We start from the raw sequence: 19,462 nt of genomic DNA, 5'->3' as shown, positions 1-19,462 counted from the left end.
TTTTGTACACTTTCTACTTTGTCAGTGTAAAGTTCAGAGAAAGAAGTCTTTGATACTGTAAATCTCAAACTGAGTATTTTGCTCCTGGTAATCTGTCTCTTAACATGATATTCTTGTATGCAAATCCCAAACGATACTGGAGTTCTAATACAATTTTTTTTTTGGCAACTTGCTTATAAAGAAGCACAGTTACAGTGCTTGTACTTGTTCAGGAATTTTTTCTCTATGAGACTTATTGTTATTCCATCCACACTCTCAAAACTGTGAAGTGCAGGGTACAAAGTGAGCAGCCTTGTTCCTTTTCTGTTCTAGTTGAGCTTAAATAAGGTGTAAAGATAAGAGATTAGTTTTAGAATATGTAACCAATTAAACTGCAGATTTGAATCCCTTTGTTAACATGGAATAGAGTGCAGGCCAATATACTCCAAGTAGCTGCTCCTCAACCAGAACCTTAGAAGAGCTCCTTTTCTTTTGAAGTGATCCTGTTAAATCAAGAATTTGGTAATTTGGTAATAGCTGTTATTTTGGTTCTTACTGACTTTTGCTAGTGGAAAGTTGTCCTGTTGATGTGGAAATTCAAGTTCAGTAACTAAAAAAATAAGTTCAGCGTGATGAAAATGCTTCTGAAAAACCTTTGAAGGATTTCTGTATTATTGTACACTGCTTTGTAGCCAGTATTTTTTATCTGTATGTGTTTGGAACTACTTAAGAATTAATTTCATATTAAACTGGTATGAATTTTTGCAGTTAGTGTTAGAACCTGTGTGTATTATAGCTCTGTGATAAAGAGAGAAACTGCATGATGTGGGGATATTTAAATACTCCCCATCTACTTGCTACATGACTTTAATGCAGTTTTGATGTTAGATCCTACTGCTGTATAAAAAATCCCTTGCTGTTCTTAGAATTCTTGGTTTAAGATGTTAGAGGGAAATTTTCAGTAAGTTGATCACTGAGAAATAAAGCATATTGGAAATACCTGTAACTAGTTTCCTTAGATAGGCTTGTTGGTTTAAAAGGAAGAAGTTATCTATACATTTGAGATTTGTACCTTTGAAGTGCAAACTACTGAGATTCTGTAAGGCATTTCCTTCCCTATAGGTATAACTCCTGAATGTGTGTTGTTTTGTTTTGTTTATCAGAATGATATGACACCAGTCCGGTTACAATGGGGAGAAATTCTGATGCCACTACTGAAGAAATACAAGTTGAACATAACATGGGGTGATCAGGATCTATTGAACATTATGTTTTTTCACAATCCAGGTAAATCCACATTGATTTTCAGTCTAACACTGTGAAGTTATCTTTTCCATGGGGGAAAACAAAACAAAACAAAACAAAACAAAACAAAAAAAAAAAAAAAAAACAGGAAAAAAAAACCAAACCAGGAAAAAAATCCAGGAAAATATTCATTTAGCAGGCTTTTGGGTGAAAGCATTCAAGAGACTATCCACTTAGTTCTCTGAAAGCATTTGAGAGACAGTGCTGGGGCTTGCTAGAGTGTAATTAATTCTTAGATTCCAATACAACTGTACAGAAATTTATAAAGCTGTCCTAAATAAATAAATAAAGAGAAGATTGGTTTATTTCTTGAAACGATTTTGATACTTAACTCAGAGTGCTCATTTTTCCATACAGAGAGTCTTTATGTCTTTCCTTGCCAATGGAATTACCGGCCTGACCACTGCATCTATGGAAGCAATTGTAAGGCAGCTGAAGAAGATGGTATATTTATTCTTCATGGAAATAGAGGTGTTTACCATGATGATAAACAACCAACTTTCAGGGCTGTCTATGAAGCGATAAAAAATGTAAGTGGTTTTTGCATTGTAATTGTTATTATTTCATGTATATTTGTCTATAGTGGTACATGTATTTTGTAGGTATGTTGATATCTTGATTAAAGTAATTTTTTTTCTCTTTTAAGTAATGTCAACTGTTTAACTATTTTTTTCTCTTTTATTGTGTGGATGGAGTTCCAGTATGTTCTGACTTTGATGAGCATCCTTTGAAACAGAATGTAGATATATCTAGGTTAAGATTCTAAGACAATGCCTGTAGTTGTCAGTGTTTATTTAAAAGGCTTTTTTGTCATTTATTTAATAAGTCACTGGTAAACTGTTTCCATGAGCATTTGGACATCTTAGAATATCTGAATAGGAAGAGGCCCACAAGGATCATTGAAATCCAAATACCTGGCCCTGCACAGGACTGTCCCTGAGAGTCACACCATACGCCTGAGAACATTGTCCAAACACTTCTTGCACAGTGCCAGGCTTCATGTTGTGACCACTTCCCTGGGGAGCCTGTTCCAGTGCCCAGCCATCCTCTTGAGTGAAGCAGCTTTTCCTGATATCCAACCTACGCTTTCCCTGGCATCAGGCCATTCCCTCAGGTGCTGTCATCAGTCACCACAGAGCAGAGATCAGTGCCTGCCCTTCCTCTCCCCCTCACCAGGAAGCTGTAACTGCAATGAAGCTTCCCCAGAAGACCTTTCACCATCTTTGTAGTTCTCCCTTGGACACTAATAGCTTTACAGCCTTCTTTTATTGTGGTGACCAAAACTGCACACACTGCTTACTCATGGTGAGTCCACACCAGTGCAGAGTAGAAAGGGACAATCTTTTTCTCTAGGCTGAACAAGCCATCATCAGAAGCTTCATTTGCCTGGAGATTTTACAGTGCAGAAAATATCCCTTCTTCCCAAAGTTTGTGCATATTTACTGCAACACATTAATACCTAATTGTATCTAGTTTTGGATTGTAATTATTTTTTTTTTAATACTATGGTTTGACTTTTTCCAAAAATTCAGTATATTAATATTTTGCTGTTTCTTTAAATACTAAGCACAGTGACTTCTTTTCATTCTGCAAATAAGTCATCTAATAAACTATTTATCACTACATCAGTATACTCATGGAAGAGCTGTAAAACTTAGCACTGATGCACATTTTAATGTAACAGGCTACTGTGTGTGTATAACCTACAAAAATCAAGAGTATATTTTAATGTTGCTTTATTATGTGTTGTCATATAGATATAAAAATGAAGAAAAGTACTTTTGGGGGTCTGAGAATACATTGCAGGGAAAGTGATTGTATTTCCATAAAAATATTACTTCTTTGTTTCCTTTGAGCATTGCCAAAAATAGAGGAAAAAAATTACTTCCTTTTATTTATGATCCCATTTCGTACATGAGCATGTGAGAGAAAGTATGTAAACCACTACTGATTCAATGGCAGTAAGATGAACAAAATTATATTACTCCAAAATGCTGTTTTCACTTATCATTTGTCTATAAAAAACATTGCAGTGTTGAGCTAATGACTTTATTTCATGCCCATGTTAAACATAGTATGTGTTTGACCATCATTCAGTTTAATGAAGCTTCAGTACCATTTTTTGTACTGCTGTTTCATTATAATTTGATAAGAATTGTATTACTTAAAGGTTATATGTCATTTGAGAAAGTTATCATACAACAAAAAAAAAAACAACCCAGAAATCATTTTAGAGTTGTAAATTTTTAGTTGGGTAAAATAAATTTAAATTTTCTCCTTGCCTGTCTGTTCATTTGGTTAACATTAAAAAAATATATCTTTCTTGTTAGGTTTATTGAAAGCATGAGAGTATATTTCTATAATTTAGAGCCGTTTTTAAATTACTGCATTCAGAAGCACTCATGAATTCTGGAAAACATTTAATAAACCTATAGACAACAAATGTGATGCTGAAAATAATTTTTATGAAACTCTAATACCTCTGAGTAATGACAATCTTCCATATAAACCTTAAATTTTCTTAACCTCTTTTACAGTATTCATTTGGAGATGACCTGGTTCATTCACTGCTACAGCCCCTAGAACAGGAACTACAGAAAACCATGCATACATACTGTGGAAGAGTATACAAAGTATTCATAAAGCAGCTGACAAAAAGCATAAGAGACTTGTATGCCAGAAGATCAAAGGGAAGGTGATTTTTGACTCCTAGCTGTTATATCAAGAGACTGAATTAACATAGCTGGTCAAAAGGTGCAAGAATTCTATTACAGCTTGAATGGGCTCTTAATGTGCCCAGAAAAAAAGTTTACTAGCATGCATAAAAATGAAGAAAATATTCATGTAATGAAGAACAAGAACTTTTTTTCTGCAAAGGTGACTTTTTGGTTTTTTGAAGTTTAATCAGTGCTAATGTTTGTCTCATCTCTGATGGTTTGGGTGTTACTGGCTTCTGTGGTCAGTACTTTTAGTCTGCATAATTCAGTTATCGAATGATAAATGAACAAGGAAGAAATGAAGATGACTCTGTTTGGGAGTGTACCTCATATATTGTCTAAAATTCTCTTAAACTGTGAATGTAGCAATAACTGAGTCAGCAGCACTAACCTCACTTTAAAGGTGTGAGCCTTTACGTAAACAGAGTTGTTTACAAGTGCAGAAAATACTCTCTTGTCAAAGAAATGTGTTGTAGTCATTGACAATCTGTATGTGCCTTTATATGTTCATCTCTTACATGTTGGAAGTACTGTTTTGACAATCTTGTTTCATTTATCTCAGATGTAAACTGCACACTATAAATATGATTTTCTGAGAAATTTCTGAGAAATTAAGTAGTATGTGATACTAGTTTTCTCTGTTAGTAAATACAGAGACTTTGTATTAAAAAAAAATTGTTTCAACATTGTAGAGCCATTAGCACCAAAAGGTAGAGCAGAACTGAGGGAGTTTTAAGTAAAAATCCGGTTTGAAGTTGTCTTACAATACTTTTTAAAAATTTCGTGGTTTTGCAGCTTTATAGGGCATTTTGGAAGTAGAAAAAAAAGCCCAGTGGTGGAAAGCCGTTGCTGTTGTATTTCCATTCTAGGAATTTTTACCTGATCATTGTTAAAGAGTATGTAGTACCTAAAAGTGGAGAGCTGTAGTAAGATTTCTGATGCTTCGTCAGACTGTGTAGTAGATGGGTTTTTTTAGAGAATATATCCTGTTAAAATATTTTTTTAATAAATGGCTTTAAAATAGTTTTGGGGCAGACCCTCAACTACATGAATGCATTACTGTTGATAAGGTGATAGTGATTTTCAACAGGTAAGGATTAGGTTTCCTCCAATTATCTTAGTGAAAAAAGAAAAGTTTCAAGTAATAAAAACTTTTTCTTCAGAGAAAACCATGAAGAAAAGGACTGAATTCTAATGTTACAATGAAATATTTAAACTTGCATGGTATGAAATGTATTTGTAAAGTATATATGAACTTAGATAACCTGTCTAAGTGAGATGAAGTCTTCATAAAGTGAGCTTTTGGATTCCAGGAAAGTTCCTGTGTGTTGAACATGGAGGATCCGCTCACTGACTTGCACCTTCATCCCAACCCCATTTTAGAAGCTTAGGTTTTGTAGCTGTTCCCTTGTCAAAGATAGACTGGCTCTGACTTCCAGATCCGTGTGAGCTGGATAAATGTTTTAGCAGTAGGAAAACACACTCCACTCTCAGCAGGTTTGTATCTGCTTCTAATTTCCCTGCGGGCTCAGGGTATAAATTTTTGGGATGGAATCTAGGAAGCAGTCTGCCTCTCATGTAGGACTCTTTTCCTTGCTTTGTAACCTTTTGAAGCCTGAAAATGTAGAAATCTCTTTGAAGGTGAATACTGTAACTGACTGATTTTACAATATGCAGTGCATTATTTTTTTACATAAATACTGATTTTTATATCAATTTGTCTTCATCTTTCCTTTTTACTTGTACTGTGTGTTTGTATTTAAAAAATCTTCCTACTCGTTTTTTGTGTTTGTCTTTGACGAAACTTTCAGTTTTGAATTTATTTTTAGTATGTTGTAGACATGTCAAGATACTTTTAAAACCTAAGGGGCCATTTAAGAAAAAAATGGGGAATGTGAACTTCAGCAGCAATCTTTCCATTTAAATTTCAAATTTTGTGGGGGAGTAGAACAAAAAGAATTAATATTGATGCCTATTGTAGGACAAAAATTTGTACTTTGTGCTTCTGTCTAGAAATGTTTACTTAGCATATTACAAATAGCAGAACATGGCCTTATGCCATAGGTTTTGATTTTTTTTTTTTAATTGAAATGAAAACTGCTCCTCTCAGGTCACCTTCAGGTAACACTCATGAACACTTAAAAATTTTTTTTTAAAAAGCAAGTAGCTTCCATTAAGTAATTCTCCAGAGTATTTGTCTGTTTCAAATACATTTTTAGTTCTCTAATCCCTGTGTTCTAAATTTAGAAAAATCCCAAATCTGGCTTCCAAGGGAACATTTTGAAGATGCTAAAAAGACTGGGAATCCAGATAATCTGATAGAAACTATGCTCCCAAACACTTCAATACCTGATTTGCAAGGTTAGATGCCTAGAAGTGTATGGCTTACATCTAGCTTGGGAATCCTTATTGCTGTCTAGTTTTGGAAACATTGCTTTTTCTACAAACATAGTGAGTACTAACAAATTTCAGACCTTTAGGAATCCCATTTTTAACGATTTATTTGTTATAAAGTTATTATAAAATGTAGAAAATTGATAGAAAAATGTGAACATCAGGAAATATATCTTCAGTTAACCTGAAGGTATTTCTGTCTTTCCCATGCTTGATTAGTCTCTATGTCATGGTACCATTATTCTATCTCTTTTAAAGGGATCACAGTCTCATGGTAGAGAGGTTTGTTGTGAAGATGTTATTATCTTATTTGGATGAGCTTCTGTCACTCATTGTAGACAGTATGGAAAGCATCCATACTGCTATCCCTTAATGGGACTGAAACCTCCTTGTGTGTGGTACTTGTGCCACTGCCAGTTAATAAGGCTGTATAAGCCCTATGAAAATGTCTGTCCAGTTATTTGTAGTTATGCCAGAATTTAGACTGAGGTGACCTTTGATGCCAGTTGAATTGGTTTTGGTAAGCTTTTGGTTTAAGTTCAGAATGATTAAGAAAATGTGTTTAGAGGGGGGAAAATTTTTTTCATTATTCGTATTTTAAACATATTTTAAAAGAGTATGGAGTTGCCTTGTGCTGGTTTTGACCTAAATTTGGTCCAGTTGTAAAGGTCTGGCAAAATGCTGATTGGAAGACTGAACTGTCAGCGTAATTTTTAATTTGTACCAGATTTCTGTCCATACCAGACATATTTCAACCATTCAGTCTTTCCACACTTGGATCTGTACACTTTACATAACAGGATGACTAAGAAGCTAGCTGTCTTTCTTTTCCTCCTTCCAAACTATAATTCCTCTCTACACAGCATGGAAAAGGAAGCAGCTACAATCTAGAGTTAGGAGGAAAATATGGTCTGGGTCTGCTAGAAGGTTTAGAAGCAGAACATGTAAGAGGTATAGCTGAAGGTATGATGTGTTAGCTGTATGTGCAGTATTGGGCTCTTTATTTGAGTGGAAGTAACAATGAATTAGTGCTGCTTATTAACTCACATATATGGCTGTGATGATGTTTGTGGCAGATTAAATGGGGTGAAACAGAGCAGTAAGTAACTTCAGCTTACCTGTAGGAAAACACTAGACTTCTGGGTTTTTTTCTGCCTGGTTTATAAAGGTGTCTCCAAATGTATAGACATATATAGAATTTCTGCTCCTTAGAAGGCTTAAGTTATTTTTCATTGGTCTGTCTTCTGGTTCAAATTGAAAGATTTTCAACTATCAAACAGGTTAAACAATATCCATTTACTGGCAATATGATTTTTCTTTTTTTTTACTTTATCAAGTGGAATATTCATGTATAATTAAAGTGAATGTATAGGCTTTTTGTCCTGATTTTTTAAGTAAATTATCAATTTTGAATAGTTACTATTTTAACATTCTCTCTAATGATATCTAATGTGATTATGATAGTTATCGTGGCTTTCCTGCCCACTTCACTACTTTGTGAATGGATGGCATTTGAAACCGCTCCAGTGATTTTTGTGTGTTAAAATAAGTTGCAGAGAACTGTAATATGAATGTATATTAGCAGAAATGTATCTATTAGCAGAAAGTGGATTCTTCTGTAGCAGAGACAGTAGAAGTAGGAAGTAGTGGAAAGGTACTTCTCATCACAATGGATCTTGCCAAAGATCTTCTATCTGTCTTATGGGGTTGTTGTCTGTCTGAGCATTCTTTTATGCACAGGAACTTAGAAGTGATTTTTCTGTTTTATTTCTAATCTCTCTGAATATCTTCTGTTTCTTTTTTGGAAGTTCAGTTTTGTGTAGCTGCATTTTTCTGTATATTTGAGAAGAATAACTGAAATTCCTACAGAGTTTTGCACAAATAACAGCCAAGTTATTTGCTCAAATTGTCCAAATGGGCAAAGCGTGAACCCAGCAAGTAAAGAATAACTAAACACAAGTGTATGCACTCTAGGTTCCCTTAGGAAAACAAAAAAATGTTGTTTGATCTTTTTAACACTACAGAGAAACATTTGACAACTTGCTTTCTGTATTCAACTGCCAAATCTTAAGTAACACAGGATGATTTCCTGTAGAAATGCAGGTTGCCTCACAGTTGCATTATAGTCCTGGTAGAGTATTCAAAACTATTACTTGGGTTTCAAAACAGAAGATGTTTACAGAGGTAATAGTGAATTTTCCACGTCAGGAAGTGAGGAGGAAACCTCATTTTAAAGTAGTTCTCAAAATCTCTCTCCGGTAGCCATTTAGTGGATCTAGATAAGAACAGCTTGTCCTGCAAAGTCATCATGAAATTTAAGATATGTTGATCTCCTATGCCTTTTCAAGCCTTTGTGGGCCTATTTAAATTTTAAGTTTCCTGAAGGAATATTGAGTAATTGGAAATTCTTGTGTTAAAGTTCAGTTGTGTCTCTTCAGTTTTGTGGTTGCTTTATGCACAGCTGCAGTCAATTCTTGAGAGAGTCCTCATTTAAACTTATGAATGTGCTTCTTCCTGTATATTTGCTTGTAAATTTCTGCAGGGCTTCTTCTGCCTTTTCCCTGCACTGCTTTTAAAAGATAATCACTAAGCTTTTCTTTCATTTGAATGCTTATAAAAATTGCAGGAGGTGTTATTACAGGTCTCTTTGCAGAAACCTGTAATTAAAGGAGGACCTGTATTCCTGCTGTGGTTGGGTTTTTTTTTTCTTTTCCTTCAGACTGCTATTTGATGTTCAGGTAGGAGGAGGTTTGCAGCCATTAGTAAAGTCATGTTCCTTGAGTGATCATCTGGTAGTTTCTTCCCGGAATATTAGTTCTCTTATAATAGATGTGTGGCTGGTTCCTGCCTGCTTCATCCATATGACTACAAGTTTCTTTAATCAAAGCAATGACCATCAGTTCTGCTAAATCTGGATTTTAAATGCTTCTCCTGTATCTGGGTGCCACCTTAGTTGTACAAACCAGGGACCCAGTCTATTTCCACTTATAGATCATAGAATCATAGAACAGTTTGGGTTGGAAGGGACCTTAAAGCTCCTCTAGTCCTCCTGGGCAGGGACACCTCCCACTAGACCAGGCTGTTCAAAGCCCCATCCAACCTGGCCTTGAACATTTCCAGGGATGGGTATCTACAACTGCTCTGGACAACCTGTTCCAGTATCTCACCATCTTCACAGTAATGAATTCTTTCCCTGATGCCTAATCTAAACCTTCCCTCTGCCAGTTTAAAACCATTCCCTTATCCTGTCACTAATGCCTTTGTAAAAAGTCCTTCTCCAGCTCTCTTGTAGGCCCCCTTCAGGTACTGGAATGCTGCTCTAAGGTATCCATCTTTTATTTAATTTCATTCTTTTAGTTTCCAGCTAATCCATAGGAATAAAATAGATAACAAGGAATGCACAATTTTTCACACCAGGAGCTAGATAACTACAGATTCCTGAGATACAATTAACAATTTTGAAATAGTTCTCTATCCTTGAATCTAATTTCTGATTTGGTAGATGTAGCAATTACTGTCCTTTGTTTGTCAAATGATTTGACTTTTCCCTGTGTCAGCCCCTTATGTGGAAGGATATTTTCTGTGAATTTCAAAAAAAAGAACTGTAACTTACCACTGTAGATCCTTAGCATCACCCTATTTAAACTCTTTGAAACTAGGAGTAACTGCCTCCTTGCTGCTGTATTGTACTGGTTTTACTTGTTTCTTAATGGTCATGCTAAAAGGGGAGGGGAAATGATGCAGTTATTTGCATCTCCTTGTTAGTTCCTGGCCTTGTCTTTGAATTCCACATGACCCTCAAAACCCATAAAACAACTAAACCCAGTTTCAGAGTCTGGGTCAAAGCCAGAGAGATTAGCACATTAACACCCTCATTTAGGAACATGGGTCATGGGCCATACTCATGTACTCCTTGTTCTGTTTTACCAAAACACATCTACAAAAGCAGGACTTCTCAAGTCTGATACAGTTTGTTGCTGTTTTAAGAGTGCCAGACTCATAAAATACAGATATGTTATATTCTGAAAGTGTGTTAGAAGCCTTTGAGCATATAATCTAACCCTATAGTCTGTAAATGTTATGACTGCTTTTCAAGGTAGTGGAACTAATTTTCTCACCCAAATTCCCCTTCCCTCTTTTCCACAGATAATTTATTGATTTGTCTCATTAGTGCAAAGCAAAAATTTGGGAATTTGCTTTAATAAATGTTCACTTGAAACCAAATTTTGCAAGGGGTGTAAAGAGAGTGTGAAGTTTGTTTGCTAGGGTTTGTTTCTGCACTTCAGACCTCTCTAAGGCCATGGAGTACAAACTTGAGGCTTACCTGTGGCTTTCTCACCACTTGGAGAAATGCTGCTAGATTGTGCTGTCTATAATTTCCTCATTACTAGCATTGAACATGGATAGCTAAAAACGCTTTTTGTGCCTTCCTAAGTGGCCTTTCTATTTTATGCAGCTTGTATTAAATTATTAAACTGAGATGAGCAATTTATTAGCATTTTCTATTACCTTCATATTCTGGGAGGTCACTTTCCCTCCTGTTCTTCCTTTGGGTCATTTAATATCATGCCCTCATTTTCAGAATTATAATCTGGGTACAACAGGTCCATTTTTTCTTCTATGTCTTATGAATGTTAATGTTCTGCCAGTCATTTCTGTACACACTTTACTAGAGTAATTCACATTAAATCAGTCTGTAATATTAATAAGAATAGCTTTGGAATACAAAAGTAGTTGTAAAAGTTATCCTAAACTGCAAATCTTTGTGGTTGAATTAATGAGTATTTAGGGCATTTTTTTCAGGCTTCCAAGAAAACTAAAGCAATATAGTCAGTTTTAACTCTTAATTTGAGACTAGGAAATCAAATTTAATTAAAGACGATGTTTTAGCCTTATAATGCTGACCTACTGTGTCTCACAGCAGCTGGTGTCTAGGAAACTCTGCTTGTCTATTGGATGACATGAAACTTCTGTCAAGTATTCAAAGCAGTTCTGACTAGTCACTGGTATTGCTATTTCTTCCATTTGAAAATATTTTTCTGTGTTTTACTTTATTCTTTTGTTTTACATTTTTATGTCATGGATAGTATTATTCAAGGTGAATTTGGATTGCAGATCTAAGCCCAAGAAATAAAAAAAACCAATTTTGCTACCCAAAGTGTGTTATATATGTTTGTCTTTTGATTTGATATTATTCACCAGTCTTGTGGGTAAAATTGATGTACTGGGGGTTTACTGCCTCTTATCTTTTCTGCTTGTTCCTGGTTTGTCTCCTTTCTTCACTACCCCTCCAGTCTACACTGCCTGTCTTCTCCAGTGGTTGGTGTCACTCTACCTTTCTACCTTTCCGATCTTCTGGGTCTCACTGATGGTTTTATGTCTTCTGCCACCAGGTCTGTGCTTTCATAACTGTTTGCTGAAATGAGGTAACTGTACCAGTTCAAGCCAGAAGGGTTCCCTGGAGCAGGCATGCTGCTTTCTCCACAGAGCTACTGCGTGAGCACCATGTCTGGGCATCTAAGCTTGTTCTTGTCCCAGTGTAGTTCATAAGCACTGCTGTGTGTTTCTCAGTTGTAACTTGGGGAATAAATTTAGTTTCCCTTTCAGCTTTGTATAGACTATTACCAAATTTTAATCATCTTTATTTTTCTGTAGAGATAAAGGCTTTTTACCAGAGGCATGCTTTCAGGAAGAAAGCTTGGCTATTGAAGCCATTACAATTGAAAGGAAGTGATCTGAGGCACTCTGCTTGCCTGAGGCAGACAGGCTCAGCAGGGCTGAGAGCAGCGTGAGCACCTGGCTGCCAGAGCACCTGGTGTCAGAGAAGAGCTTGGCCTCTGCCCTGTTCCTGTAGGTGCTGGACAACCTCTAAGGAAGAAACAATCTTCAATCAACTCTTCTTTCTGTGAAGGTACAAGGTGAGAAAATTGATTTATGACTTCAAAAGGCCCCAGCAAAGCTTTAGAGGGGTTGCTGAATGCAATGGAATGCACAGTATATAAAATTTTTCTGGTTGAAAAATTAACAGCTGCAAATAGCCCATTGAAACACCCAGGATTTTGAGAAGCACCTTATTCACTGGTCCATAAAAGCAATGAAGAAGCTGAGCAAAAATTAGTGATGGTAGGATACTGCCTAAAAACTAGATCAATACCTTATTTTTGCAGTAATCCTATTTTGCCTACTTTGATTATTCTTTGCCCAGAAGGATAGGGTATAATTAATGAAAATTGATTTAACTTGAAGAGCAAAGCATTAACAGTTTGCTATTGTAAGAAAAATGAAGCAGCTAGCAAATTTGCAGTATTTTTTATGTGCTAGACCTTAGGCTGTCTCTAAATTAAAAGTCACTTTATTAGTGTACATTTGTCAAATAACACATTGGGAATTTTTATATATTTGTACAAAATAAACTTAAGTATTTTTATAAATTTTAGAGTCCAAGTTGCAATTGATATCCTTTTGCAAAATACATGTATTTTGAGAACACCACATCCTATGCCATAGCTTTATAAGTGTTAGATGTGAATGTGCTTGTTCTCCACATAGAATGGTATTGTGTCTCTGAAAAGGTGTGATTTTTTAAGGAGTACATTATATGATACTTATGGTATATGGTATATGTGCATACCAGCACTCTTCATTTTCATCTAAAGTATGACTTTCTGTGGATGCGATTCTTTTTGTGTGTATGTCAGTAAAACAAGTGTCCATTATCCTAAACAGCACTGGAAAATTAAGAGAGTTTTGTCATGATACCCACTGACACCTTGGCAGGCGTTAGAGGAGACAAACTGAACTGAGTTTCTTAAACAGAACCATTTAGCAGTGCTGTGCCTGACTGAAATCACTGTCTCACTGCTTCAAAATACTCCATAAGCACAAAGGAAATACAGTAATACACAGTCTGTAACAAGAGGGATAAATACAGACCTCCTGACCTCTTAAAAAATCCTCACCTAATTAATTTTACTCCTGAAAGTAGACATTTCAGAAGTTCCTTGAAGTACATTAAGGATTTTGCTATTTATTTAATATGAAAGTGCTCAGATAGCTTAGCAATGGATGAGAGCATAAAACTAATATATCAATTAATAAAGTTTGGCCTTGGGGGGGAGAATGTTAGTTCATCTACTTTCATCAGTCATATATCACAAACCATCAAATTTCTCCCTGTTAGAGCTAGTAATTCATTTGACCAAAGCATAACTTGTGTCCAGCTAGCCCATGCCTTTCAGAGAAATATCCAGTCCTGGTCTAAGTGCATGAAGAAAGAAAATGCTTCCCTTTGCCTGTTTGTTGCAATGGTTCGTTGCTCTCACAGTGATTCATGTCTCATTTGGATTTTTTCTGGTATTAGATTTCAGCCATGGATTCTTTTTAGGCTTCTCCCCACTGGGGTAAAGAGGTCCTTAATATCCTGCAGTTTCTCTTTGTGGTGGTACTTAAATGTAGCAATCAAATCACTTCTCAGTTTCATTTTGGATAAGTCAAACAAATTGAGTTCATGAACTTTTACTGAAACACATCTTTTAGGTGTTGTGACTCTTTTTAATACCTTCATCAGTTTTCCAGAAGCCTCCTTAAAATATGGGCAGAGCATAAAATATGGTATACATTCTTTCAGTATAGTATACTGTATAGTTAAGGATTTGGTAATTTAAATACATATGTAAAATTTTCCTAGTAATTTCTAAATTTGTTCATTGAGCGCTCATGTTAGCATAGTTTCTGTTCCTGGGCTTCGATCTTCATTCCTTGCTGTGGGGGTGTTTGTTAGAATGAGCTCAGCCTAATGCTGTTTCATCACAGTAATACAGATTCAGCTGTGGAATCGCTGCTGTTCTGTTTGTCATCTTGCCAGGTATTGTCATCTGCAAGCTTCACCAGCCATGATTTTTTATTTTCTTCCAAACTACCAGTGAAAGCTTTTAATAATGTTGTCCTTCATAACATCACTGGAAACAGCTCTTTGATAATGATTTTCTATCAAAGATTATTTGTTCAGACTGGCCAGTTAATCTTGCCGGGTTTTTTTTTCTGTTTTTTGTCTGCATAGCATAATTTCAGCTTCGGGGAACAAAAAAATATATCCAAGAATAAATATCATATTTGTTTGACAAGCTTTATTTTCCTGGAAAGCACATTAGTTCTGATTGGAGCATTTTGTTTTTATTTCTTTCCAGATAACTGTGTTGCGACTTCCGTAATATTTTTGTGTGTGTGTGTGTGTGAAAATAGTCTCATAGTAGTCTTAGCTGAAAGTTACTCAGTATTTTAAATAATTTAAAAATTATTTGGATTGGTTTTTGGAGCTTTCTGGGGATTCTAAGATTTGTTGAACCTATTAACAGCAGTGTTCTTCCAGAAATTCTTTCATAGTTTCCGATTGTAAATTGTCTAGATCTGCTGAATCTGAAATGTTTATAGCTGGTCAATATTTCCTTAACTTTCTTCTGGCTTGCTAACAGACACGAAAGTATTTCAACACTCTCATGTAATGCAAGCATTTTTTATTTCTGAATTCAGAATATATACCTGAATGCCTTCACATTATCAACAACATTAATTAGTAATGAACACAGTTTTATTTTCTTTTGTTCTTAATTTATTCCTGAAAGTACAGCATTGTATCCTGCTTGATTGGGAAGGGAGATGGTGGGAAGAACTGTTGCTTTTCAAATCAATTCATTGATAAGCACAAATATCATAATATTTTAGAGCTGTTGTCTTGGAGATGTGTTGGAGTGATGTCCTGCCAAAAAAAAGGAGATTCCCCAGTCATTTATTTGCTTTGGGATCATGCCACAAGGTTCAGAGAAGCTGTGAACACAGTATTGAGTCAAACAAAACATCAATGCCCTTACCCCTGTTTTTTCTTCTCTCTTTCTTTCTCTGTTTTGTGCACAAAGTTGCCTGTACATGTGTAGTACAGAGACACAGGGAATAACATTCCTTCCCCCATCTTCTAGTTTTTTTTAATACCCAGATTGAACATAGAAATGAAAAAGTAACTTTTGAGACTTGAATGATGGATGTTGCACCCACTTTCCATGGATGTGAAATAGCTGGTAAACTGAGTAAGAGTAGCTCTTAGAGCATAAACAGCAGAATCCAAGTACAGTGTAATTTCTATAACTTTTAAAAACATCTTTGAATCACAGAAGGATTGAGGTTGGAAGGGACCTTCAACCCCACTGCCTAGGCAAGGCTGCATAGAGCTGTTTGCCCAGGACAGTGTCCAGGTGGCTTCTGAATATCTCCAAGGACTCCACAACCTGCAGAGGCAACCTTTGCCAGAGCTTGGTCACTCTCACGGCAAGCAAAATGTTTCCTGATGTTCAGGGGGAACCTTCTGCATGTCGGTTTGTGCCTGTTGTTAAAATTATTGAAAATTTAACTCTTCAGGGAATGTACATAATGCCGATTTTATTCAGACAGCAACAAGGAGAAACCTTGCTGGCCAGGCTAGTACCCACTTCAGAACAGAGCTTGTGTCTTGCATTGTATTTTCTCCTTAAAGTTAACAGTCTAGTTATATCGTCTCAGCAAATTACTAGGGAATAAACAGATGATGAACTTTAAAGGAGTGGAGATGTTTTTCCATGAAAGCACTTCTGCTACTAATAGCACATTCAGTTTATTTCTGTCAGAGCTCTAGCTCTTGCTTTTGTCTGGTGTCCTTGAACGGGCATGTAAGTTACTTTTTATTAAGCAATCCTTTGAGTTGCAAACTTGTATTGATACAAAACTATGTAATTATTACTAATGATCTTACATATAGTTTTAATGGATCACAGTTCTGAAGTAGCTCAGAGTTGTTTCTGTTGCATTCATATAAAATTTAGGTATAACTCAGTTCTTTTTTATCACTGTAATAATATTGAACCTCATAACTTTGTAATGGAAGAGAAGGATTTTGGACTGTTGTTTACACAATATACCAGGTACTACTTTTCAAATATTCTTTGGTGCTACCTGCTAGGACCCACCCCTGAGGCAGATTAGAGCACAGCATCCTGCCGCTTTTGCAAGTGGCCAATTGTTTGAGTCATTAACCTTTAACATTTCAGTTTCTCACACTCTCTTAATGAGGAACTCATGCATCAGGAAATTTATAGCTCCTATACTGAAAATATATGTTGGATTCATAACACCAAATTCTCTGAATTAATGGTTCTAGACCACCATTTAAAGGAAATTCTGTAGCTTGATTCATCTCATCCTTAGGTAGACATGTAATGTAAATCAAAGAAATTTTACTCTAAAAGCAGTTGCTTTTTCCTTGCTGATAGAGATTAGGAAGTGAGCTTAGAATCAAGTGCCTCAATGCAGATTCCTAATGTGAGCTAAGGTGAATCCCAGCCAAAGCTGGATCCATTTAAGGTTTATTCCTTGAAGTTCCAAGTATTTGTGAATATGTCCAGGACAGAATTTTTGTTCCTGAAACATTTTTTAAAATTATTTAAATGCTAAGTGTTGGTCCATGGTTAAGGAGAGATCAGTAGATAGTAAGTGATACGTGTTCTGCTTCCTGGCAGGATAACAAACATCCTGTATTAGGGTTTCTGATGCAAATACAAATGTAATTTTTTTTCCCTAGCTAATAAATCTGAAAAATCCACTCTGTGTTACTTGTTAGTTGCTCTTCTTAGTAACCTCTAAGGTGATCTAACAACAATCAGTGAAGTTCAAATTGGGCGTTAGAAAAAGGTTCTTCATTGAGAGGGTGGTCAGTCATTGGAACAGGCTCCTCAGAGAAGTGGTCACAGCCCCAAGCCTGCCAGAGTTCAAGGAACATCTGGACAATGCTCTTAGTCATTTGGTTTAGTTAGTCCTGTGAGGAGGAAAGAGTTGAGCACAATGATCCTTATGGGTCTTTTACAGCTTGAGATATTCAGTGATTCTAAAGAAAGTTAGCTTCAGGTGAATTGACCGTTGCAGCATCTACACATTACATCTGTAGGCTATTGCTGATCTGAGAGTTTTGGCTGATCTGTGAATTATGGTAATCTCTACATCTGCTCCTCAGTCAGCATTTCTAATTCTGGCTACTGGTTTGTTTCCCAATATCCTTTTGATCACAAAAGAAGGTCTTTGTGTAGGTAATGCATAATTAAAACAAAAAATGGACTTCAGAGACTGATAGAAGACCATTCTGCCTTTCATTTCTGGGAAGTAATCCATCTATGCCAACAAAGCCAATTAGGAAGTTTCCACAAGTTACTGTCTTTTCATTTGTGCTCTGTGTACACTTATAAGTACTGGCTAGACAGCAGCTTGATGAAGTCTCTGCCAAATACTCACATTTGAGATCTGCATTAATTTTCAGCATTGTGGAAACCATATTCACTACCTCCCACCTACTGTGATACAGGGTTGAATAGACATAGAAGGCCAAGTAACTAAATTTCTGCCCTAAGGTAACTGCTGAGATATCTCCAGGGAGCTACAAGTCTTCAGCCTGACTGGGATGCCGGGGAAGGGCATGGAGCAGAGCATCTTGAGTGCTGTCACACAACATGTACAGGACAACCAGGGAATCAGGCCCAGCCAACAGGGGTTAAGGAAAGGAAGGTCCTGCTTGAGCAACTTGAGCACCTTTTGTGACAAGGCAATCCACTTAGTAGGTGGGGGAAAGACTCTGGATGTCATTTACCTGGACTTCAGTAAAGCGTGTAAAACTGTCTCCCAAGGTGTTCTCCTGAAGAAACTGGCCTCCCATGGCTTGGACAGCTGCAGTCTTCACTGGGTTAAAAACTGTCTTGATGGCCAGGCCCAGAGAGTGCTGGTGAATGGAGTTACATCCAGTTGGCAGCTGGGCACCAGTGGGGTTCTCCAGGGCTCAGTATTGGGGCCAGTTGTTGTGGATGTGTCTGGAGTCCTTTACCAGATTGCTCACTCACCAGTCAGTATGCAATTTTGTATCCTTAGGTTCGGTGGGTCTGAACCTCAGGCTGAAGCATAGAGAGAGTGTGGAAGAAGAAAGAGTGACTCTCACGTGGGTTGAAGCTAGATGTTGATTGCTCCCACAGGGCCACGTCCAGAGAATGACTCCTGGGGTTCTGGTTTCAGCTTCTGTATGAGGGATGTGGACAGGGGCAAGGGGGAACCATAACCAATACCAGGTAAGGAGGGAGTGACCAAGACAGAAAGACAATACACAGGACATCTGATACATGATACAGGGCGGAGAAGTCATAGGCTCTGCCAACCATCCCAGGCTCTCACCAGAGTCTGGGCTGGGTTGCAGGGAGATGGACAGGACCCACAACTAGGGAAAAACCAAAGGGGTTAGAACCCAGGGTAGTCTGGAACAAACCATTCTACATAAGATTACAAATTAATAATTTCACACCACAACAAGTTCTGTTTAATATCTTCAATGATTTGGACAAGGGGATTGTTTGTACCCTCAAGTAAATTTTCAGATGGCAAGTTGGGAGGGAATGTTCATCTGCAGAGGGATCTGGACAGGCTGGATCAATGGGCTGAGTCTGATGGTATTGAAGTTCAGTAAGGCCCAGGGCTCCACATGGGTCACAATAATCCCACACAATGCTACAGACATTATAAAGCAGAAGAGTGGCTGGAAAGTGGCCTGGTGGAGAAGGATCTGGGGGTTCAGGTTGACAGCAGCTGAACATGAGCCAGTGTGTGCTCAGGTGGCCAAGAAGGCCAAGGCACCTGGCCTGTGTCAGGAACAGTGTGGCCAGCAGGGCCAGGGCAGTGATCGTCCCCCTGTACTCAGCACTGGTGAGGCTGCACCTCGAGTGCCCTGTCCAGTTCCCTCTGAGAAGGAAAGATCAGCAGAGACATGTGAGGTACTGACTGCAGCCCCCATTCCTCATGCGCCTGTGCAGGGGCAGAAGAAAGGGAGAATTCAGGAGTGACCTTGAGCCTGGGAAGAAGGGAGCGGTTGGGGGAAGGTGTTCTTAAAATTTGGTTTTATTTCTCACTGCCCTATTCTGATTTCATTGGTAATAAATTAATTTTTCCCCAGGTTGAGTCTGTTTTACCTGTGACAGTAACTGAGTCAGTGATCTCTCCCTGTCTTTATCCTGACC

At 37.1% G+C, this 19,462-nt stretch overlaps 1 protein-coding gene across 2 annotated transcripts in view; it reads left to right on the top strand.

Annotated features, from left to right (window-relative positions):
• GXYLT1 (glucoside xylosyltransferase 1) overlaps positions 1-5,742 on the top strand; it is a 30,790-nt gene extending 25,048 nt beyond the window's left edge. For both annotated transcript variants that reach the window (XM_066183097.1, XM_066183098.1), the window contains 3 exons: positions 1,143-1,266; positions 1,642-1,814; positions 3,822-5,742. In XM_066183097.1, the coding sequence (XP_066039194.1) occupies positions 1,143-1,266; positions 1,642-1,814; positions 3,822-3,983 (459 nt within the window). In that variant the 3' untranslated portion in view covers positions 3,984-5,742. The remainder of the gene's footprint in view (positions 1-1,142; positions 1,267-1,641; positions 1,815-3,821) is intronic.
• The last annotated feature ends 13,720 nt before the right edge of the window (positions 5,743-19,462 follow it).

Source organism: Chamaea fasciata, unplaced genomic scaffold (assembly GCF_029207755.1).
Source record: "Chamaea fasciata isolate MVZ Bird 193981 ecotype frontalis unplaced genomic scaffold, bChaFas1.0.hap1 SCAF_5, whole genome shotgun sequence".
Taxonomy (NCBI): Eukaryota; Metazoa; Chordata; class Aves; order Passeriformes; family Sylviidae; genus Chamaea; species Chamaea fasciata.
Note: the sequence above shows the minus strand (reverse complement) of the source record. Positions and strands in the feature narration are given on the sequence as shown.